This window comes from Gallinula chloropus, assembly GCF_964237585.1.
Source record: "Gallinula chloropus genome assembly, chromosome: 2".
NCBI lineage: Eukaryota > Metazoa > Chordata > Aves > Gruiformes > Rallidae > Gallinula > Gallinula chloropus.
Window position 1 is genome coordinate 121,786,713 of NC_140086.1, and position 24,736 is coordinate 121,811,448.

The 24,736-nt window shown below is 37.6% G+C and overlaps 1 protein-coding gene across 1 annotated transcript in view; it reads left to right on the forward strand.

Annotated features, from left to right (window-relative positions):
* NEK10 (NIMA related kinase 10) overlaps nucleotides 1–17,417 on the forward strand; it is a gene marked incomplete at its 5' end in the record, with an annotated part of 90,468 nt that extends 73,051 nt beyond the window's left edge. Inside the window, 6 exons of the mRNA XM_084280378.1 lie at nucleotides 80–180; nucleotides 3,044–3,154; nucleotides 5,228–5,336; nucleotides 6,706–6,758; nucleotides 6,843–6,898; nucleotides 17,297–17,417. Of these exons, the coding sequence (XP_084136504.1) occupies nucleotides 80–180; nucleotides 3,044–3,154; nucleotides 5,228–5,336; nucleotides 6,706–6,758; nucleotides 6,843–6,898; nucleotides 17,297–17,351 (485 nt within the window). The 3' untranslated portion in view covers nucleotides 17,352–17,417. The remainder of the gene's footprint in view (nucleotides 1–79; nucleotides 181–3,043; nucleotides 3,155–5,227; nucleotides 5,337–6,705; nucleotides 6,759–6,842; nucleotides 6,899–17,296) is intronic.
* Between the last annotated feature and the right edge of the window lie 7,319 nt (nucleotides 17,418–24,736).

Below are 24,736 nucleotides of genomic sequence, written 5' to 3' on the forward strand. Positions count from 1 at the left end.
CCTTTAAACTGTGCATGCTGTTAATATATTAAGGCAACGAAATGAATTGTCCTCCTGATTTTACTGTTGTCATCTACAGCATCGGCAGGAATTGCTGTATCGCAACGGAAGGTGCGTCAGATCAGTGACCCTGTTCAGCAGATTCTTATTCAGCTGCACAAAATTATCTTCATCACTCAAGTATGCATTACTGTTGCTTCTGACATTCTATACTTTAGCTATTTGCTGTTGTCAAAATGATGGTACTGCAAAGTGTTGCTAATTTAGTCACTCTTCTTTAAAAACAACAGAACTTGACATTTTTGCAGATGGCAGGATGTTTTAAAAATACATCATTTAAATAAAGACTAACCTTGAATATTAGTATGTGGAGGATGGCAATAATTGAGTCATATGAAAAAAATTCATTGGCTCACCTCAGAAAAGTGGATTGTACAGTAAATTATTTTTACAACATTCTGTCATGCCAGCAATGTGAATATTTTAAGTTACTTGGTATCATATGCTGACATGGAGAGTACGTAAAATGCTTTCCTCTGTAGCAGTAAGTTCTAGGTAATGATGAATAAATAGTAATGATGAATAAATAGTAATAGTTTCTTGGGATTTATTATGCAACACTTCAAGTCCTGAATATATTAAATATTTTCAAATGTCAGATCTTTTTCAAACTTAACTTATTTTAAAATTAAGTTCAAATATTTCATAGTGAGAGTTAAAGTTATTTTGTGCTGCTTCCAAAGCAAAAATGAAGCTTATGTAAATATGCATTAAATTCTCAACTAAAAATGTGATGTGTTTATATTTGAGAAGTGATGTTTATCAGCTCAAGGGACTTCAGATTGCTGGGCCAACTTTACATGTGTTTGTTTAGAACAGATTTTAAATTTTTAAAAATTGTTAAGCTTATCAAAACAGGAAATAAATTATTAGGGATAAATAAATTGTTATTTAAAGTAATCAGAATGTATTGAATCTATTGCAATAACAATCTCCTTCACCTGCTTACAGAAATGAGTCTTTACATGCTGTATTAGGAATGTGTCCAAGATGTTCATTAGTGAACCTACCCTCCCTGTTAAAGGTGGCTTTTGTACATAGCTTACTAATTAATACAAGTCATCATAACATGGATGCCCAATAGCTGAGAAGTAATGGCAACTTGAATACTCACTCAGAATCCATCACTGAAGCAGTAGTAACAACTTTGAAGCTTTCAGTGTCAGTTGGTTTCGTAATGGGAAGGCAGAGAAACCAGCATCCACACCTGTTACTTGTTCAGTGCCCACTATGCATGTTCCTTGTTCTTACAAATGTAAGGTAGAACATTTTTTATAGAAAACATAGCTGTTTTCTAAAACTCTGTTAAGTGTTTCAGCTGACAATTCTAAACTGAAGTTTACAAGGGAGTGTTCTTGCCTGTTAGTTTTTGGCTGCAAACAGCATCCTTCCCAATCCAGTTTCCATGGGAACGGGAATCAGAGTGATCTCTGGAAAACAATGTAAAAGAAAGCTTTTAAAAAAGCATTATGTAAATCCTTGGCCTCTTTTTTTTTTTTTTTTTTTTTTGCTGTTGTAACTGATCTGACATCTGATTTCATTAAAACAAAAGCTAAAAATGAACACCAGTGCCTGAGGCAACTCCAAGTTTCTCACCTTTTCTGCAGAATATCAGGGTATGCCCATGGTACATTAACTGTGCACAGTTCATTGCAGTGGCAGGTAGGCTGTAGAGCATCTTGCAGGCCTTTTCTAAGGCTTCATTTTTTATTTTTTATTTTTACCACAGGCTAAGGAACATTCAGCATCTGACTTAAAACATACGTGTATGGCCTTGTCTATGTGAAAAGAGAGTTGTACCTATTTGTAATAGAAAACTTCATGCAACCATGTCTGATGAAGTCTTTTAAGCTTAGCAAGAAACCTTGATCCCTGCTTTGCCAGAGCAAATCTCAGGACTCCTGTGAGGAAGATATAGCTGTTCCAGGTTTAAATCCATCTAAGAGCAGTAACTTGTTCGAGTGGGGAAAAATGAGTGTGAGTTGTTAGTGGTCAAACCTTTCTTGAGCAACAAAAAGCTTCCTGAATTCAGTGGAGTAGCACTTAGTGAATTTATAGCAAAGATGTGATTAGATTCTAAATGGTAGAAAATAATAGTTTCATAAACACTGTCAGCAGGTATAAGCAGCTATACAGAAAAAGTGTAGGAGATCCTTCCAAAAAGGTAGCATATACCTAGAATTGTCTTCAGCTTGGGTTGGTGTCATTTGAGTGACTGAGAGCTGAAGCTTTGCATGAACTTTTGGACCATAAAAAAGATTTCAAAATCACAGGAAGCAAAGGAAGAGACCTCATTTGAGCTGTCAGTTGAAGACGCTAAAATACAATAAAGTGTGATTTCTGCTTTTCTTTTGTAAATACATTTGAAAGATGTGTACTTTTCCAATCAAAAATAGAAGAGAAAAAAGATAAAAATTCAGTTTTACTTTATAGACAAGTGAAATGTAGATTACTTCCCACAGGAAGCTTCTAGCAAGAGAGACATTAGAATTGTATTCAGATGCACATAAGGGCCTTAAAAGAACCTGTTGAAGCAACAGGAAGATATACATTTATGTCTGCAGACATGGAAAGAATGTCTAAGCTTCTCGGAGTTCCATTAATTTCACCTGGAGTGACTCAATAGAGCTGCTATGAAATCCAGTCCAATGTGCTATGGGTGTCAGAAAAATGCCCCAAGTATTAGCATCTTGACTAGGGAGACCAATCCAGTATTACCTGTATTAGGCTCCTCATGATGATCTTCAAGGCTAGAGGGACTGAGTTATATGATATGCCAAGCCTGACAGAACGGGTAAATTAAGGACATTTTTATAATAAGCCGTTAAATCAAGTTTTGTACTGTTGTTTATTACCATGCTATTAAGTAACAATGTTTCTTTTCACAGTGTAGCTACTTTTTTCAATAAATGTACTGCTGATTAGGTCATCTTTTGGGAGGTGTAACTGAGCAGTGAAAACATCTGTCTCTTCGTTTGTGTAGCTCCCTCCAGCTTTGCAGTGCAACTTGAAAAGGAGAATCATTGAGAGATTCAAGAAGTCCCTCTTCAGTCAGCAGAGCAATCCTTGTAATCTGAAATCAGAAATGAAAAAGGTGTAGTACACCAATTACTATCTGTTGGCTACTTTGCCTTTTCTTCTATTTGAATTAAACTATTGATATGTATGCCACAAAAATATAAGTGTAAGGTGACACTTTAAAAAGGAAATCTTTGTAATATCTCTAGCTATCCTTTATTTGATTACTATGAATTTTATTAAAACATTGTCCCAGAGTGTCTTGAATATAGCATACCGTGTTGCAGAGTGTGTCAGCAACAGGTTAGTGTCATCAGTTTTCTGTAGATTTGAAAGGATGGCATAGCTAAAGAACCATGCCTGCATATTTCCCAATGACGTTCTGGGTGCTCTTCAACAGAGAAAGAGTTAATGACTAATGCTGGAATTTCTAAACATTCCTCAAAAACCTCTGAGAAGACTGTAGTCAGCAGAGGATTTGAGAACGATGTCCTCTACCTGTGTGTACTGTGACTGACTGTGGATCTAAGATATTTAATTTTTTAATAGATGACAAAGCAGTTATTAGGTATGTTACTGTATCTAAAATTTGATGACAAAGATAATTTATTACCACTCATATAATTCTCCTGTAAAATCTAATTTGATTGTCACCTTCTTGCACTGAATTGTGGAATCTTCTAAGCCAATGTTTGCTATGGAATGAACTGACCACAAATGCTAACTCCTTCCTGTACTCTTGTAACTACTAATCTGAGATCTTAAGCTCCATGGAAGGTGCCTACTTAGTGTTTACATAGGTAGTACATTTTCTTGAAATACAGATAAAGATGCCTCTCTCTGAGCCATCGGTTTTATGCCAGTTTGCTCTCCTGTAAATCAATCTGGGGTTTACATGAAACAATTCCTGATTTTCAGCCATAACAATAAATCTATGGAAATATTTGCTAATTGTTTATTGAGTTGGTGCTTTCAGGAAAGGGTGACCAAAAAATGGTAAGAAAAAGGGAATCTTTATTATAAATTTAATGTAACTTCTTTATTTCTGGGCATTTGAAACTTAATTATTTATAAATTTTTAAATGTTAACTGTAAAATTATGTTAGCTTCAAAGCTACTGGATTTAAACCTTAAGAAAAAAGGAAGAAATGCACTATTTATGGTAGCAAATTGAGGATGTTTGAAGTGGTGAATGCAATTCTGGGCATTTCTAACCTAAAGGAAATAGCTTTAGAAATACTAATAGAAAGCAACAACAAAAAGCACGGTTAGAAGGATGGAGAATTGATAAGCATCAGTGAACAAATGGGACATAGTTACCAAAACCGCCATCATAATTATTTTGGGTAATATGGATATCATTTGTGGGTCATAGGAAGAACCTAAATAGAGGAAACGGGCTTAACTCTTTCAGCAAGTGTTGTTATGAGATTGTGCAATTTCTATGAATAAAATTTGACCTGTTTTTTTTAAACTATGTTGAATTAGAAAACCTAATTAGAGTAAGAAACAAAAAGATTCCTTCACTGATCAACGGTGGGGTAAAGTTCATGCAACAACAGATATTCTTGTTTCTGTATCTGGAAAAGTGTTCCCATGGGGCAGAAATGCATAACTGGAATTTCATTGCTGCCCACAAAGATACTTTAATGTCAGAGTAGATATTTGTAAATCTAGATGTTTTGAAGTTTAATGTCAGTATCCTTGTTCAGGTAATAAAATAGCTGACCAGACTTTCAGGTCTCAGAAGCACTGGGAGCCCTCTAATGTGACTTACACCACTTGAATGTGGACTAACAATTTCACTTTGAAAAACAGGGTCATCAACAATTTCTCTTCTAGGTTTGAGGGAATACACTTCCCTCAAATATCTTCATGCAAACATGTAGTTTATGACATATTATTCAGATAGCCTAAAGAATTTGGTGCTTTATGCTACGTGCTGGTTGGCAGTTGGTTGAAAAGAAGGTAGGATGTTCATAATTGTGTTACTTTTTAGATCAATGAAAAAACTATTTAAGTCCTCTTTGACTTTGAAATGTAGGAAAGGGTACACTGCCTTATAGAAGCCTAAAATTTTGATAAAAGGGAAGGGGGGAGATTTTATCCTTTTCTTTTTTCTTTTTTTTTTTTTTTCCTTCTTCACCAGCTGCTGCAAGGGTCTCCTGAATTGATTGAGCCAAACTTCTTCACAGCAGATTGTCGTGTAGTACTTCCCTCTTCATCTAGAAATATGTTTCTTCCAGATGACAGAAAAGGTAAAGAAAGAACAAAACCTCTGTAGTGGCACACATATTTCTAATAAATTATATGGTATTAAGCAGAAGTAATTGTTGCTCTAAGATCTCTCTTTAAAGATAAAAATATACTTGACTATTTTCATTGTCAGCTTTTGGTTTTTTCTTTGATTGTTTTTTGTTTTGTTTATTTGCGGGTAAGATATGTAGATTAACATTGATGGAGCATTCTACTGTTTAAAGAAAGTGTATTCTGGAACTACAAAGCAATATGAAAGATGCAAACAACCCATGTTTCATCCATGAAAATCAATAGAAATATTTTGTAACTGAAAATATACAGCTTAGGATTTACCTGTCTTTGTGTGTGTGACTTAAACTAAACTCTATTTAAACCCTTTGTTGTTCCTCTGTCATATTTAAAACAGTTACATTGGGGTGATTTAATTAGCTAGATAAAGCCCTACAAACTTGAGGAGAGAAATGCTACATGCTGCACCACATCTTTATAGTGTAGAGTGTATACATATACTTGAGAAAATGAGGGTGTCAAATATACTTTGGATTAGTGATGCTCAGAGTGACAAATCTTGAATTCCATCTTTATTCAAACCTACCTCCATCTCTGGTGGTGAACAACAATTCCTAGTTCAGTGACTTAATTCATCATAAACTTCTGTGTAGTGGACATAACGGAAATGCGCAGCCTGTTTTTGGTATTTGTGCCATTTCCATTCGTCTAAATACAGGAAAAGCTGTGTTCCAATCCTTGGACTGGAAGACACAGTGAGATTAAAAATTGTGATGCCATAAAGAAGTGAACTTTGGTTTCGCTGACCTTTGTGTTGAAACTGGCATATCAGTTCCACAGCTTATTGCAAAAACTGAAATAATATTAGGTGTCAAGGGCTATAGCTGAGTAAGAATTCAGTCCATAGCCATCACTTTTACTATGAACTTTATTTTGTTCATAGAGACAACAGTGCAATTTGATCAGATGCTCGGTATCTGTAATTTCTGAGTCTCTTAACCTGCAAAGAATGCTTCTGTCCTCACAAATTGCTGCTGGCTGTGTGCCCTTTCCACTATAAATTTTAAGTGGGGAAGAATAAGAAAGTTGTATGGCTGATTTTTGTTACATTAAGTATTTAAAATATCTTCCATCAGTTAGAATTCTTTCTAATGTGATAATATTGAGTACCTCAGATGTTCACATCATGCCATAAGATGCCTCCCACCTTTGTGGGGTGTCACTGTGGTCAGTGGAATAAACTGCTCATAATCCAGCATCTCTCTTGTCATTGCATTTATAATAGGATTGCTAAGAAACTGATGAGGGAGCATAAACCCCACATTCAGTAGTATAACATTACTTGCCTTTTACTTTAAGGTATTGTTGGCACTTCTGACATAGCAGAAGGGATAACATATGAACAGTTGCAGGTAAGCTATAAATACACCCCTATGTATTAGTTTATTACTTTTAATAAGGTTAACTTACTGAAATTAATTCCCTTTATCTTGTAGACTCTAATTGAAGAGGTTCTAGAGGAAAGTAGTTATTACAATTTCTCTTCTAACAGGTGAGCCTGTTTAATTTAAAAAGAAAAAGTTAATTATGATGTGCTAAAACCAAATGTATCATCTGCCTGTTTATGTGATTGCAATTTCACTTTGAACTTAGTGCAATACTTGGTTTATTATAATACATGAATGCATGGACTGGAATAAATGGGCTTGGGACACATTAGCTAATCTAAACAGGATTTTTTTGGCCACATCTGTTTTCTTCATTCAAATGATAGAGTGGTACAAGTGTAGCACCAATTTCCTCACATTTTTCCCTTATAAAACCACAGCTGAACAAAAGTTTAATTTAAATAGAAGTATATTTATTATAATGCTCTACCATTGCAGGGTTGAAAGGATAAAGCTGACATATTAGTTAAATATTTGAATAGAGCACAACAAGCAGTATAAGTGGTTACTAGCAGAAAAGAGCAGAGGAGGAAAAAAAAATTCTCAGCCTTTGAAACAGGCAAATTCCTTCTCCTAGAGATGGTATATCTTTCCTGCAGGAAGCCTTTGAGGGACACAAGAATAACAATGTTTTTCATATATTTTCTGAGTCCACAACATAGGCTTAGCATTTCTCATTCTTTTTACCTGCTAGCCTGTTATTTATCATCTTGGATATTCTGTAGTGCAAAACAAGTTCACAACTTCCATCAAGTAAGTCTGTTCCTTCATTTTAAAGCTCAGGTGACTGCAGCATGTTTTTCTAAAACATACACCCACCGCATACCTCAATCCCCTTACGCAGATATTAAGTGGGTTTAAGAATTCATAGATCCTTGTGCCTCAGTGCTATTTTTCAGCTATTTATTATTTCTGTAAACTTTTCTGTATGGATAGGCTCTAGCTTGAAAAGTTTAAATGTTAGTCTGAATATTTTTATAGCTAGTCATTAAATTGGAATTCCAGCTTACAAGTGTCTTGCAGCTGCCAGCTGTAAGGATTGAAAAGTCATGATTCAGTGCTCCCAAAATAAAATGATAATTCACTCTTTAAACCTTCAGGGTATACATAAATCATGTTTACAGATCACTTTTTCAGCCATGAGGTCTAACAAATTTGTTTATAAGTGTTTTCAAGTATTTTAAATTTTTGTCCTAATCACAAGCTTCCAAGATTTGGTGCTGTGGAAAAAAAATATCACACAACTTACAAAAAGAAAAAAGCTCTCATTTTTGCATCAAGATCTGGCAAGTCTTACTACAAATGTATAAATGTGTTGTAGTTTTATAGGCATTTATCTTACAAGCTGGCAAAAAAGCATGTCATTAACTGAAATGGAGCGGCAGGTGTGTGCTGAATATGGACTTGAGTATTTTACACAAACTACTGTAAAAATAAGCTATCTATTAATGGAAATCATACACTATGTCAAGTTGAGAGGACCCATAAGAATCTTTGAGTCCAACTCCCTTCCTGCTCCTTGCAGGACCTCTTAAAAATAAACCATATCACTGAAAGCTTCGTCTAGATGCTCCTTGAACTGACAGGCTTGATGCTGTGACCACTCTCCTGGGGAGCCTGTTCCAGGGACCAACCACCCTCTTAGCGAAGAACCTTTCCCTAATGTCTGACCTGAAGTTCCCTTGGTCTGGCTTCACTCCGCTTCCCCATGTCCTATCTCTGTTAAGGTAACCACTGAAATGTAAAGGCAGATATGCTGGTGCTTTCAGCATGTGACACCGGAGTGCCACAGAAATGCACTAGAGACTATCAGCAGTAAAATAATTAACATTGTTTTTCCAGATTTGTTTAGGACAACTTGTTTTTTCAGCTGTGCTGGAGTTCCCTAGACATTCTGTAGAATCACAAGTTATTTTTCTATATTTTAAAAAAAATTATTTTAGGGGTGACATTTTTCATAGCCACATGGAATGACAGTACAGTGTGGAAGGTGGTCTCCTCTATGCTATGTTTATCCTGCAGAAGGAAACAGGGAAAAGAGAAAGAAGTACATTTCCACACACAATCTGGAGAAGGCCAGTGGATGCTCAGCATCCTTCTTTACTTCATCCTTCTTGTAGCTATGCTACATATTTGGGTTTCCCAGGATCAAGTCTGATTGTGTTTCCCATGAGTCAAGCAACTATTTAGAGCATCACTGATAACATTATCCGCAGCCAGTGCTTTATTCATGGGACTTGTAGCAGAGACGAAATTGATTTTGGAGCGGGTGAAAGGAATAGAGTAAAATCTCCTTATAGGTGTGAATCTCCTTAGAAGTAGATTTGATTATTTTTTTTTCCTTCTTGTTTAGGAGTGTTAATGTGTGCATGTAACAGCCACTGTTGTAGACTTTGAGCCACTCTGTTACGTCCATGTCACTCTCTAGCACCTCCTGGCTTTAGCTGGCAGATACAGAATAGCCATCCTGCAGCCCAGTTGTTGGTCTGTCACTAGAAGCACTACCTGCCCTTGGTTTTTCACTGTGCTTTTGAATCCTGTTACCTGCTGTGATGTGTAATTGTTTGGTTCCCTTGTCACTGTTACATTACTGTTTTTCCAGACAAGGTTCTACTCCCAAATAGCTTACTATTTTTCTTTCTCTCCAGAAAATTGACAGACCACACTTTGGCCTTGCCCATCGAAAACATGTCTCTATTTCAAGAGGTCTTGACATGTTTTCTAAAGGGTGTTCTACTCAATGTCATTCAGAGCTTTCAGAACTTAAGCTGGGTTTTTTCTCTTTTTTTTTTTTTATTTTCCCCTCACAGTCTCCCCAAACAGCCACACAGCCCAGTTTCGATAGCTGTCCAGTATTGAATGATTAATTTGGCTAGCAGACACAGAATCATTAGGTTTCACCTCAAACACTCCAAAGAGCTTAAGGAAGCTGGAAGGACAAATCACTCCCAAGCTGTGCTGCAAATCACTTATCAGTGCCCTCCCATAGAATTTGGTTTGCAGCCCTCAGAGCAACATCCTATCACCCATTCATGCCTAAAAATGGTTTGAGCCTTGCCCTACTTCTTTTCTATCTTATAGTGAAACATTTCAGAAGCAATTGCAAATTTCCCAACAGAAATTCAGTACCACCTGCAGCTTTTCTTGGTTCCCCTTCTTAGAAAAGTGTTCACAGAAGAGCTTTAGGAAAAAGTAGGAGTAATGAATATTTCTGTCTTGTTTGCTTCAGCAACATATAGGGCAATACACCTATTTTTTTAAACTTTATTAGCTTATTTTAAAGGCTTTTACTTTACACTGAGTTCTTCAGTTTCTAAAATGGGAAGTTGTAGAGGTGCAACACGTGTGTGTCACAGTGGAAAGGGGATGGCAGTATTTCTAGCAGGAAACACATTGTCTTCCTTTCTGCCCTTAATAAGTTTCTATCTCTTCTAATAGAAATGTGATAAAAAGAATTCCAAGGGTTCAAAAGTCATCAGAAGGCACATCAGAGCACCACAAGCTTGATTTGTGAGGTTGCAAATCTTTAAGATGTTTCTTCATTTTAGGGCCAAATTTCTTCATGATTTCTAAAAAAGTTAACTTGACAGTATCGGTTCCATATGTTGTAAGGCTACAACATGGTGAATTCTGTGAACAAAAAAATTCCACAGCTTTTATGCAACAACATGGGACAAGTGTGCTATTGGTAAAAGCACTATTAAATGCAGAATAAACAGCTAGATACCATGTAGCATAATAATGGAATCTCCTACCTTGTGGGGCAAGCATACTTTATAGAGAAAACATTTTTAAAAAGTATATATTTTTTTTAATTTTGCGGGTTTGGAGGGTTTGTGTGCATTGCCTTTCTTTCCCATCACTGTTGCCTCTTTGCTGTGCCCCCAGAATTCCAAGAATATGTGATGTGAAACCAAACTTTGAGTGATGTGATGCCATGAAAATTGTAGAAGGATAAGCTGTATAAAGGGTTAAAAATTATTCAACCAACTTGATTGAGTGATGAGAGCAACATGAATTCTTTAGAAACTGAGACAGCTTCATCAGAAGAATGTCATGCTTTTTCCCCCATTTTCATTACAGTAGTAATTACAATCTCAATACCATCATTTCACGGGGATTAATGACCAGCTGAGGATAATGACCCTCAGCTTTGTCTTGAACAATCAACTTGTGCCCATTTATCACTAATCTCCTGAAATCACTCAACATTCTGATTGTATTGCTTATTTACACAGAAATTTGGTAAACATGCATTAAAAAACCCAACCCTGTAATGTTTCAAAGTTACTCCATTGCATCCATTGTGACACTCTTTCTTTTTTCTCTTTTTCTGATTTAATATTATACTGCACAAGAGGGAAGCTCCTTGTTTGTGAGCCTGGTTATGAACAGGACAATGAATATTGGTTTCAAACTTTGATTGTGCTTTTTTTATATTGAAGTAGACATGTAATACCCAAATTGATGCAGAAATCTATTTTTAATGAATTGCATCAAGAGACTTAACCCAAGCAGAAACTCAGTTATATGACAAAAGATTTGTTATAAATAAACATAAGTAGCACTGGTCAGAGACAGGAGTTGTGTTCAGGTGAGTGCCATAGCTCTGTCATGGTGTAACCCCCAGCCAGCAGCTCAGCACTGTGCAGCCACTCCCTCAGTGGCATGGAAGAGGGAATCAGCAGAGTAAAAGTGAGAAAACTCATGGGCTAAGATGGACACAGTTAATTAGGTAGAGCAAAAGCCACACACACAAGCAAAGCAAACCAAGGAATTCATTCCCCACTTCCCATGAGCAGGTGGGGGTTCAGCCATCCCCAGGACAGCAGGGCTCTGTCACGCGCAATGGTTACTTGGGAAAGCACACACCATCACTCCCAATGTCCTGCCCTTGCTCCTTCTTCCCACAGTTTTATATGCTGGGCATGACATCACATTGTATGGAATATCCCTTTGGTCATTTGAGGTCAGCTGTCTCAGCTGTGTCCCCTCCTAACTCCTTGTGCACCCCATCCCACTCACTGGTGGGGTGGTGTGAGGAGCAGAAAGGGCCTTGGCTCTGCTCACATACTAAATTTCCCAGTGTTATCGATTCCTCTTCCAGCGCAAATCCAAAGCAGCTCCATCCTAACTACTATGAAGAAAATTAACTCTATCCCAGCCAAAATCAGAAGAAGGTCGTATGACCAGAGGTCTGTTTGAGACAAATGTTTCAACATTAATTTTGCAGGGAAAAAAATGGTTGCGATACAGGAAATAGTCTTTGTAATCAAGTGCATGCATTGATGTGTTGTCACTTATAATTTTCATAACTTTGTTCATTTCAATCTTTTGCATTGTCATTCAAGTTTTAGTATTAGAGAAGCAACCATTTGTGCAGTTAGATCTATTTCATGAAGAGGAAAACTGTCAAGACTGGCTTTAATGATAGTTATGCATTTTTAACTACTCAAAGATTAGCTCAAGGTATTATTCACAGAAGGATAATATAGCTCAGGAACGACAGCAAATGCCAAATTTTTCCTCATCTGTATTTGGTCTATGCTACCTGGGTACATTGCTCAAAAATAGAAATGCTTTAATGGAGCTTTTCCTAGCTGCAAATTCTTCCTGTGTTATTTGTTCTTCAACAGTAATGCACCTCTTTAATAGTGTTACATGACTAAAGGATTCAGATTTGTATTTAGCTGAGGTAAATCCTTTTCTTAATGATTTAGAGCATACCAAACTACACAGTAAATAAAAGTACACAGCTTCAGTGGTCCTGGACTTGAAAGTGGATTTTTTGACTTTAGTGATATCTAGTTGATTTAAGACACTCTGCCACTTTTTATTCCATTCTGGCACCACTTCTTGCTAATGTTGTCTGGCATTTTCTATTAATTGTTTTCTTCTTCCAAATGGCTTTCCCTGTTGATTCTTGTAATCTCATATATACAGAAGATGATTGTTTTGGCCAGCAGTGTTTATTAGTCATACCAGGAATCTGTCCAGTTATACTTCTTCCCAAGGAGGTAAAAAAAAAAATCTCACGAAGTACTACTTCTTTTTCTTCCAAACATCCGTGGCAGCAGGAGTCTCTGAACTGCCCACCTGCAGTTCTGGTGGCTCTCAGTTGAGGGTCTGAGCAGCACTGGAAACATGTAGTCCTATTCCCACAGACCAGCATTCCTTGTATCTTTTGAGTTAGCTGTCCTTCCACTGAGAGGCAGTATTGGCCTACCTTTCCCAAGCCACGACTCTACAGAAGTTAGAAAAAGGAGGTGCAACATGAAAGCATGGGGTAGCTATTGATCCTAGCTTCGATTTCATCCAACTCCTAGGGTAAGGCAGTGACTAATCCTTGTTGCACTGATGAATATAGAGTATTCCGATGACAACGAAGTGGGTAGCCAAGAGATTGATTGAAAGACACTTGCTGGATAGAGATCACCACTGCACATGTTGATAGCCACACTGCACCTTTTCATGCTTGCTAGAGACATAATTTTTACTGAGTTGTTGCAGCTGCACCAATATTGGCTGTACTCAGAAGACACGTGCTAGCCTTCCTGTTAATGGTACAGTGGAGCTCCAGAGAAATAATGACTTCTAAACTAGGGAACTGTGTGCCTTAGACCTAGGGTATTAGCAGCTGTGCAAGTCAAAATCAGGTGATCAAGTGTGAAAAACTTAATTGCTAACTGGATTTTTAGAGAATTGCAGGGATGTTCTGGTCACTTAAGGGATGGCCAGTAATCTAATAACACACACAAAAAAGGATTTGCATTTTTCTCCTGTTACAATACCATAGTCAAGCACTTTTCCCAGTTTGGTTAGTAAGTCGGTCTTTATTTTAGGCTTTTTTCAGTGTGATTCAGAATGATAGGCACTGTAGCAGAAACTGTTTATTGCTCCAGCAGTTAGTCAGCAACAAAACTGCTAGATTTAGCTAGTATAGGAGCTGCTAGGTATAAAAGGCTTAGATGTAGAACCTGGCTGTAATTAATGAGATTGCATTGTGCAGAATGGAGAAGTGAACTAGACACCCATCTGGTGCAAATACCAAAATAATCTGGTCATGTGGTAGGACTGTCATTGATGCAGAACCTCTCACCTCACTCAGCTGAAGATCCTCTTTAGCAATAAGAGATGTGGAAAGGTGCATTTCACCTCTTGTTGGAAAAAATGAAGAAGCATCTGGCTTGAATTTTGGCTGACTGGTGGATACTGAGTCACTGATACAGTTCAGTGATGAATATACAAAGTGAAGTGGTCTCCTGACAGTGGAAATGCCTGAAATTCACATTGTCTGTAGAAAAAAAGCACATGTTTATGAAGCTGTCTGTCAGCATTTGGACTGTGAGAACGACTGTTTTCAACACTACGCAGATGGCTCTGATCCCTTGCAGAGATCACATGCCCTGAGCTCTCAGACATTCTTATATGAGCTTCCCATCTTTGAGTAGAAGCATCTGTCGTCACAGACTTGTTTGGCTGAGATAAGATGGGTTAACTCCTGCAGTTCTGAAACGGGTCTTTCGACCAGTTTGAGGAAAAGATTTACTTTGAAACTGACTTCTGAGATACCTGCTTGCTGAGTTCTGGTACAGAACATAGACAAAGTCTGTCAAATAACATCAAATAAGAAGGCACTACTCAAGGTAGTTCAGAAAGATCCCTGTAACCTGGAATCAGTCTTGCTGTAGTGGTCCTGAATCTTATAAAGCTACTGTGAACTAAACATTTTGAGTTGAAGTGAAGAGGAAGTTTTCTTTTTTTGTTAAGGCTTTAATGGTTTGGTCTGGCTAAAGCAGTTTAGCTGAGATGCTGTTGAAAGGAGTTTGGGGAATTCTTAGGTTAAGTGAAAGACCGTCTGGAGGTTTTCAAAGAAATGGAAGACTGGATTGGCCTCGGTGTTCAGTAATCAGGGCCATATAAAGATAAATCCTTTTTAACTGTTTTATCCTTCGTGACTGTGGCTGGGGGAGGATTTGCACATTGTTACATTGACATTCTAGGATGTCAGGGTGGTACTAACAGGCACAGCATTCCTCTAAATACTGTAGTTGTGTCCCTTGTCCTGAAAGACTGCTTTCTTGCTAGCAGAACTTGTGTCTACCTATAAAGAAAAGTCACATCTTCATGTTTCTAACATGATACTCTGTAAAGAGACTATAACTCTTAGGCATCATCAAAGTATCAGCCCTAGCTTTAAAAACTCATTTGAAACCTTTTAATTAAGACCAATCATCTGAAGATTATGTAAAAAGAAGGAATAGCTGTTTGTCTTACTGAGATTGTCTATCTGTGAAACACCTTGATCCTCCTGAGTTTTCCAAGTTTCCATGGGGTCCAGTAGTTCTAGAAATCTGTGCCATGGCAGGAGATGAAAGATTTTAGCCTTTATAGCACCGGATGAAGGCATTGAAAACATAAAGCTTTGCCCTACATTGCTTGCCTGTAATAAAAACATTCTAGTGATGTTTTGTTTAATAACTTGGGTGTTAGAGCAAGGATTTAAAATTTGACCAAGAAGGTCCCAGATATGACTTTTACTCTTCTCTTAGAAATTAATGGTAATGTAACCAAGTTATAATTTTGAAAAATCACAGTAGGTATATACTTAATGGTAGCCTTAATAGACCCTGAAGTATCATCAGATCAGTCTAGACATCAGACAGAAAGTGAGTCTGTCTGATCATCTTAAGGTCAAAGAAATAGTAAGTAGCAACTGATAAAATGTAGGGTAGGAAGTGAGCAGTAGATAATCTAGACATGTAATACAGAGCCAAGAATAAGCAAGAGATAGTACATAGGAATCCTGGCAAGGAGACTGGTATGGGGAAAAGGAAGAACCAGCTGTGACTGGGACTGACCAGGTGAAGGGAGTGGCTTGCAGTAAGGGCAGACAGTAGAAAAGGTAGACACACAGGACCACCAGAATCAAGCTCAAAAGCTTGGACAGAAGGGATCCTCTTGAAGAGAGGGCTGAATCTGGCAGGGACTTAGTGTCCAGAGTTTTGTGTGTGTCAACAATGTATTATGCAGCAATGAATCCAGTGGAGACTTACTGTCTAGACTTCTGTAGATATAAGTAACGTATTTTGCAGCAGTGGTATTGTGGAATGTGTGTACCAGCACATTGTAAGCTTTCTAGTGGGACTACCTCAGAGAACAAGAAAACTTAAGGCTATAAGGGGCCCCAAGACTGCTCATGTGGCTCTGGTAAACAAGAGGAGGAAAGGTAAGTGCAAGAGTTCATGGCAAAAACACAGTGGTGAAGGTGAGTGAATGAAGTAAACCACCACTAGGATCCTTGAAGGTCACCTAAAGACTGTAGTAAGTATGCAGAAAAGGGTAGAAACTTATGAAAATGAGTTCCTGGAAAAGTAATGAATATGTTAATTTCTCTGAAAGGTGGTGAATGTGTGTGTATAACCTGCATATAAGCAGTGCAACTAACTTGTTCAGTGCACAAATTAGGAGGAGAGATCCCCTGTGCACCCAGTGCTGCAATAAAGAACACCTGCTTAGTAGGCACCAAGACTACTGAGTTATTTCGGCTTTTCATGGCATCACTCTGGCAGCTGGAGCACTTGTGTCCACAGTATTCTTTTTTATATTTTAAGAAAAGTCTGGATACTGTTATCACCTGGTGCTGGTCCTCATAGAGGGACAGCTACCCATATCCACCACAAGTTATTGATTAACTTAAATAGAAGAGTCTCTGTGGTGTAGTTAATGGTTTCAATGAACTGTGTTGGGGATTTCACATAAGGAAATTTCTGGAGGGGGTTGGTTTATGATGTAAAAAATCACACAAAGCTTTCATTAAATATTCTTAACTATATTGCAGAAGTTCTGATTCAAGAATGACATAGAAAATATGCTTAATATGAATGAATAAATATTTTACTTGTGTGACTACAGCTAATGTGGCTTCATGTGTAATATATATCAATATGATACAACTTGATTATGAGATAATTTTCACCTGTATAAAGCTGAAGCAGCTCCATCACTTGCTGTGATAATTTTCTATGCAGCAGTATGAAGAGGAATTAGAAAAGGAGAAAGAAGTGGTGTTAAAGACTTTCTTTCAACTAGTTCTCTGTAGTGCTGAAGTCTCTGGAGATGTTACATCAGCAACACAAGTTAAAGCTGGACCACAAATACATTATGTTGCATTCAGGCCTCATTGATTAGCTGCGGGAGACCTTTGCACCATGCTGCTCTAATTCTATTTGTGTGCAGTGCAGACTAGTCCATAAATTTGAGTCAGAGGATCATTATATGAACTAATTCCCTGTGTGTAACATAAATGATAGAATTTCACCCAGAGATTCTCCATCAAACTCTGTTGTAAAGTCTAAGCTAACATACTTCTTTTGATAGACTTCTGAGGTTCTTTGATATCATGCTGGTACATCATCTTTCTTCTGCTTTACCTGGTGACTGTGAATAGTGGGGAATTCTTAACTTCCAACGGATACTAACTACTGATTTTTCCTCCACAGGTATCTGTGTTATCCAAGGGGAACAAAGAACTGTCCAGATAAAGAGAACTTGTGATTCTGAATAATGTGTTCAGAAATGCTCTTAATGAAGTCAACCTGCCTGTACTTCAGTTGATGCTGTCTGATTACCAAAGAGGCAACCTTTGCTTGTTGTATAGCATCCAGATGGAATTTCAGTGTGGGACAGCTTCACCCTCAGGAGACCTCACGTGATATTTCAGGATGATACCATTCATTTTTGCTTTGTTTACAGCATAAGCACTTTACAGGGGACATTGGGAAAGATACTTCTGGATTTATACATTAGGAGGAAAACACAATTCCCAACAGTACATACCTTCTATGTTTATATTTTTTAAGAAAAGAATTGCTGCATAGTCAGGCTCTCTGGGATGATAGTTCAAAGCCTGTAACCTTATTTATGTCCATGTATGTTTTCTATGGGAAGAAAAAGAGCTTTATGATATGACCAAACAGAAAAAATATGTAGGTTCACCGTACTGTAACGAGAAACAGATTAAACACCATGAGTATGATTTTTATATTTAGAAGGGATTTTTCTGCTTACATTTGGATGGTAACAAATTCTAATGCTTGCATGAGATGTTAGTAGTCATTATTTGCAACTGACATGGCTTCTGATATGATATAGATGTATGTTGTGTGCTCTTCATAGGTTGGCAAAGGTTGGTTGGTTTGTTTATTTTTTTACCAGTGGTTTGTAACTATAAATAGCTAGCTGGAATTCTTTTCCTAGCAGTTCAAGTGTATTATTTCACCTCCACTGTGTGACTTCAACATCCTGAATTGTGAAGCAGTGAAAAAAGACCCAATGGGCAGTTTAACAAAAAAAGAAAAGAATTTAAAAGATATATCTACTTTTTATATAATCTTCTTTTTATATATATGTAATATCAAAAGTCATCAGACACTATCTTTACATCTATACAATGGTACAGTAGTGATAGTAAAGGTCTTTTGAGGGTCAAGACATAGGATTCTTAAGGTACCACCAGGTAATTACAGTTTCCACCATGAATCACCATAGATGACTCATTTCCTGCAATGTTGCTACTAAAAATTAATTACTATTCTGGTTCAGTATTAGTTTTGTTTTGCTAGAATGAAGAAAGGGAATGCAGTATGGTTAAATCTGATAGATTGCAAAGTAATACAGCCACACTACATATGGCTGCCAATAGAACTGATTGCACTGATATTTTATCTAAAACCACTTAATTTAAATTAAACCTTGATATGCTGATCCTGATCCAATTACATATGAACTCTCAAAATTATTTTGCATTTTAGTAGTGTAAAACCAATCTACAATTTAAGTAACCTACTTTAATATATTTTTGCAAAAATGTCTTATTTTAAATTGTTAGAGTGCATTGAATACCTTGGAAATAATTTAGACCTTATTTGAAGCATGTTTTGAAGTATTGTTTATATTTTGTCTGGATTGGTGTGATAGTGTAGTGTCCATTCATACATGATGGCATTATTTTTGTTGAGAAATAGAGTATAATTAATTACTCCTACTGTGTTTCTCTTTATGTGTTTTTAGTACTTTCAAATTTGAAGCAAATTTTGTGGTGGTTTTTTGTGGCAGTGAAAGGTGGAATATTAGATGTTGGGCAGCAGAGGAGAGTAGATGTCTTCCCAGTAACTGCAAGATGAGAGGTAAATGTGTCTACAGCTTGTAACCAGCAAGACAAATCCAAGCAGAGATTTGGTGATCTGTTTCTTTCCTAGCGTTCACTGGGCTTGTTTGTTTTTTCTCTTCTCCCTGGTTGTAAAGGACACAGTGATGGAATCCTCTGTGTTGTAAACAAAGAGGAATTCTCTCTGTTGTGAAATGGATCAGTTCTTTCCTACATGTAGGGCAATTAACTGCCGCAGAAGATTCATTATCTAAGCTGCTAAAGAATTTTTGGCATTAGTATATAGATTTACTCCACTGAGATCAGGGTCCATTGTGTTTCCCATTGTAGCAAGAGACAGCTCTGCCATGAATAATTTCTGTATGGTTAAATGCTGTATAGACAATATAAAGCATATTTAGGGAACACAGAAACAAAAAATAAGTTGCCCAGTATCATCCAGCAAATATTCAACATATTTGAGAATAGGACCTACATCTCCTGAGTTCCAATCTTGTGCCTAACTGCTACTGTGTGTATCTTTTTTTTTCCTTGTATGCTTGTAATTGTTATTGTATCCTGTGCAAAAATCAAACAAACAGGTATAGCTGTACTTATTTATCTATTTCAAAAAAGATTCCACAAAGTTAGGTAGTCACAGTGCTGAAACACTAACTACAGCTAAATTTTGACTCTTCGTGATTTAATTGTGGTTTCTATAGGCCTCTCCTTCAGTTTGCTTGGTGGCAGTGATGTACCTGAGATTATATAGTATTCTGCCTTCTAATACTTGTATTTGCTGCTACCTTCTGCAGTCATCTGATTACAAGTACTTTCTCAGGAGGATGCACTGTGTGTGTATTCTGTAGCCTGATTTACACGTGTTATATCTGAATAATTTCCCAGTCCCATGTCATATCCCTTAATAATCAAATGTTGACATAGGACCAAATAATTAGTTTTATTCCATAAGGAAATTTCTGTTTACAGTCACAGGACAATTTATTTAAAGGCTATTTCCTTGACTCATTGTAACTTGCAGAATTACTGCCTGATTATTGGTATTTTGTATCAAGACATTTGACAACTAAATCAGGAACTTATGGAATTATGTTCATTAAAGAAGAAAGGCCAACAACATGCCCTGCTAAAACCAAGAAAGCTTCTAGCATTGACTTCCCCAAACTGAATAATACACACAATTTAGAATGAATGAATTCTGTCCTGCTTTTAGGAAGAACTGACAGTTTTGAATGACTACATTTCAGGACACAGGAAAAGAGGAAAACACTCGAGAATATTTGGTTTTGACTGTGTGAGTTCATGCATTTGAATTTGAAAACTTCTCATGAAAGTTTCATTGTTCAATTTGTCTATGTAGACAAAGCAACTAGAAAGAAAAGGCTTCTAATTTTGTTTCTTGACTTGCAGGAAGCTAGATCATAGGAATCCTCTCTGTTCAACTGTTGTCAACAGGAGATGGTGAGAATTGTAGTGAAATTGTAATGAAACTACTGATTTTAAAATCTATGACATTTGGGTCCTCAAGTTTTCTTCTAAACAAAAAGCTTACATCTAACAAGGTTTTGCTTCCATAATTGAATGAATATTCAATTTTGACCTAATCTCTTTCTTTCCCAGCATCACTATGTGATGTTCTGTGACTTAAGCTCTAACTAGACTTACTTGGTATTACTCAAAATTTAGATTCACCATAGCTCCAGTACTGTCTTTCATCTGCTTTCATCTGCATTGGTAGAATGTAAGCAAATATAGGTAGTGTTGAGACTTAGACTGAGCAATGGAATCAGTAGTCTGCTAGGCTCAAAATCTTGCCTAGAAAGAGGAAGCATGTATTTTTATTTATGTATGTTTATGTGTATATATATATGATTTAAAAAATTAGTATAGTTGAAATCTTAGCATGAATTATTAGTCTAGATCTGTTGCAGAAAATGAAAGAATAATAATGCAGCTAAAATTGCTTTACAGGCACTTCTTAGCTTCTCCCCATTGTGGAGGGTTATGCTCACCCTTTCACTGCCCCTCTGTGTCCCAAGGTCAGTGGTTTTGTTCCAGTGGGGGTTGTTACCATGAATTGCCAGCATCTAGAGTCCTGTGCCAGGAGGAATAGGATGTTCATATCAGTGGTTCTATCTTCCTTGCTATAGGATCCACCACTCAGGATAATTTTAATACATTTTCTAACACACTTTTACACCTATTCTGTTTCCTCATTGGTCTGCAGCTCCAGGATACATCTGAATTTATAATGTATGGTGCATTTTACATATACTGCATATGCTGCCTTTGTTCTCTTAGCTACACCTAAACCCAGTTTTGTCCAGGTCTGAACTTTGTTGCTCATCATGGGTGAGTTGTTTATAGACACCTTTACCTCATCTCTTATCATACTATACTGTCTGTGCCTCATCTTTTATTAGCCCGTACCTGTATTCCTTTACACTGCGTACCGTGTCTCCACTTCTTAAGGCGTCTGCTCTCAGACCAGGCCTAAAACTCCTCAAACTACATCATTATGTTAGTCATAAGTATCTTGTTCTGCATAGAGTAGCTGCTTTTTACTGCTGTCTTTGTAAAGCTATGGCTGTACTATACAAAAGAAAACAAAAGTAAAATGAATTAGGAGCACGCAGCTGGTCAGTTGGAGGCATTGCAAACACAGCTATGCCAAGTAAAACAAAGATGTATTCAGGCAGAACAAGGCTGACAAGCCTCAGGCCTGAATCCTTGCAAACTGGCTACAAAGCTTATGGCCTGTTGTTAGCAATAAGACCACGATATTGCAGAGCTGCGTAACTACGGCCTTCAGAACTTTTCAAGAGACACTTCTTGCTCCTGTAGCTTTTGTGCTGCTCATAGTGAACCCAAAAGGTACAAGTCATTAACATGGTGGCAATATTCCCACGTGTCTGAAAAGAAGGAAGGCTTTGTTGTTGAAGTGTGGTCAGTATGATGCTGATGATGTGTGATCAGCAATATTAATTTGAAGTGAGAGAATGTTTGAGAGCTGACAAAATGGTGAATTGCAGTGGCTGAGTGTGTGACCACATGGCTGAATGAATGGTCAGATTACTATCTTTCAGAGCAGCAAACAGTGCCATGGTAGGATAAAAAGTAAAAGTAAAAACCAGGAGATTTATCGTATAAGAGAGAAAATGACTCTCTTTTGCCAAAGATGTGGTCTGAATACTTAGGATTCTCTGCCTGTGCATCTGGTGCAGCCTTTACTGCAGTGCTAATGAATGGGAAGATAGCACTGGCATGGTGAACCGAGCAGAATGTGTCCTTAAACTGTGGTGTTCTAGCAGCTTGTGGGTATATACTCAAGTGCAGTTTATTATCTTTATCAGTGACACAGTTGAATCGAGTGCACCCTCAGCAAGTTTGTAGATGATACAAGCTGAGTAGTGCAGTTAGCATGTTGGAGAGACAGGATGCTATCCAGAGAAACCTGGACAATCTCAAGAAGTAGGCCCATGTGAACTTCATGAGGTTCAACAAAGCAAAGTGGAAGCTCCTGCACCTGGGTTGGTGCAACCTCTGATATCAACATGGTTGGGGAAAGAAGGGGTTGAGAGCAACCCTGAGGAGAAGGACTTGGGGGGGGTCTTGGTTGATGAAAAGCTCAACATGACCTGAAGATGTGTGCTTGCAGCCTAGAGAGCCAACCATATCAATAGTTGCATCAAAAACAGCGTGACCAGCAGGTCAAAGGAGGTGATTCTGCCCCTTGGCTCTGGTGACACCCCACCTGGAGTACTGTGTTCAGCTCGGGGCCCCCAGTACAAAAAAGAGATGTACCTGTTGGAATGAGTCCAGATGAGGGCCATGAGGATGATCAGAGGGCTGGAGCACCTCTCCTGTGAAGACAGGCTGAGTGAGTTGGGGTTGTTAAGCCTGAAGAAGAGAAGGCTCTGGGAAGACCTTATTGTGGCTTTTCAGTACTTAAAGGAGGCTTGAAAGAAAGATAGAGACAGGCTTTTTAGTAGTTCCTGTTGCACTAAGACAAGGAGCAATAGTTTTAAAATAAAAGAGGGTGGATTTAAACTAGATATAAGGAAGACATTTTTTACTATGAGGGCAGTGAAACAATGGAATGAGTTTCCCAGAGAGGTGGTAGATGCCCCATGCCTGGAAACATTCAAGGTCAGGCTGGATGGGGCTCTGAGCAACCTGTTCTCATTGAAGGGGATGTTGGAATAGATAACCTTTAAGGGTCCATTCCAGCCCAAACTTTTCTATGAGTCTGTATTATTGGAGTGTATAGGTCAGATAATTTGCTCTAGGACCCTACTAGAGTTATCTTGTCTTTTCTACCTGGTCCTCAGGCAACATAGAGACAGAGTTGTCCCAAAGACTATATTTCTGAGTTTCTTCTAATTACAACAAGTTTGTTGTAATTAGCAGTATCTGAATTCAAAGTTTTGCATTTCTTCAGCTTGATCATGACAATTAACTCTTTATATTTTCTCAGACATCTCATAATACAATGGGATTCTACAGGATGATGAATGTTGGCAGAACATGTCAGTTTGATGTAGTAAATCCGATGCTCTGGCCCACAGCTGATGACACAGCATATGTCTCAAGGGTTACATATCTAGTCTCTGTTATGATTCATTGGTAGTCCAAATGCAGCCAATGAAAATAAACCCAAGACAGCAGTGTGCCAAGCAGAAGCAGGACTGACCAACTTTTCACTTGTTAGCAGTGCTGGTATGAGCGGACCTTTCTGAAGACCTGTAGGAGCCAGCAGCAGCACAGTAAACCTCAGAGGCTTTTGTAAAGCTCTACAATGCAATCTATTAGTCTTAAATTATGTTGTGCCGAATGGATCATTTCCACAATTAGGTTTATATTGCAGAGAGGAGGAATTAAATAAATGAGGGAGGTGTAGCACTCTGTAACCACAGACAGCTATTTTTAAAGATATCCTCAGTGTGACTTAAATTAATGCTGACCTATCTGTCACCTTCCCTTCTTTGAGACAGATATTCCCCATACTCCTTTGTATAGCTTTTGAATACCCCCTCTGAGTAAGGAAACCTGACAATTGATTAGAGCTTTGCCTTGAGTGACCTGCCCATTGTGTTTCAGGAGTTTTTCCTGAGAGTTCATTATTAAATGAAGGTTCACTAATACTGATTTTTCTTTTTTAATTGAAAAATAATTATTGAGTGAATGGAAATAGATATTCCTGACATGAAGGAGTAATGGACAATGAAAAATACTGTGTTCCTGAGCAGGTTAATCAACAACAAACTTATTTCTCATAGCACTGTTCTAAGTAAGAAGTGACTGCCAAGAGATATCCTGGTGAAAATCAGTGGATATAAACCTTTTTTACCAATGAGAAACTCACTTTGTATTCAGATTTCATGTAGTGAAACTGAGTCTACTTGACAAAGCAGAATTGTGAGACAACTGTTGAAAAGGTCTAGTAAATGTACATCACAACAGTAATAATTCAGCAGTTTTGCTGAAGTCACTGTACATTGTGGAACATTTTTAATATCTCCTCAGGCTACCTCTCAACATTTTTGTTTATTGAGACTTGGGGCTTCCTATGCTCACCAAACACTTATTATAAGGAGGACAACCTTATTCTTTCCAAGAATGAGATTCCATTAGTCTCCTTCATGCATTTTTCTGAGCCTTGTGACATTTGCATAGGTGCATTTAGCACCAAGGTCACACAAAGATCAGGATGCACTGGTCTAGAATTGGGAATTGAGGGATTTCTGCAGGTTAAGAGTTCTTGCAGCTTTCT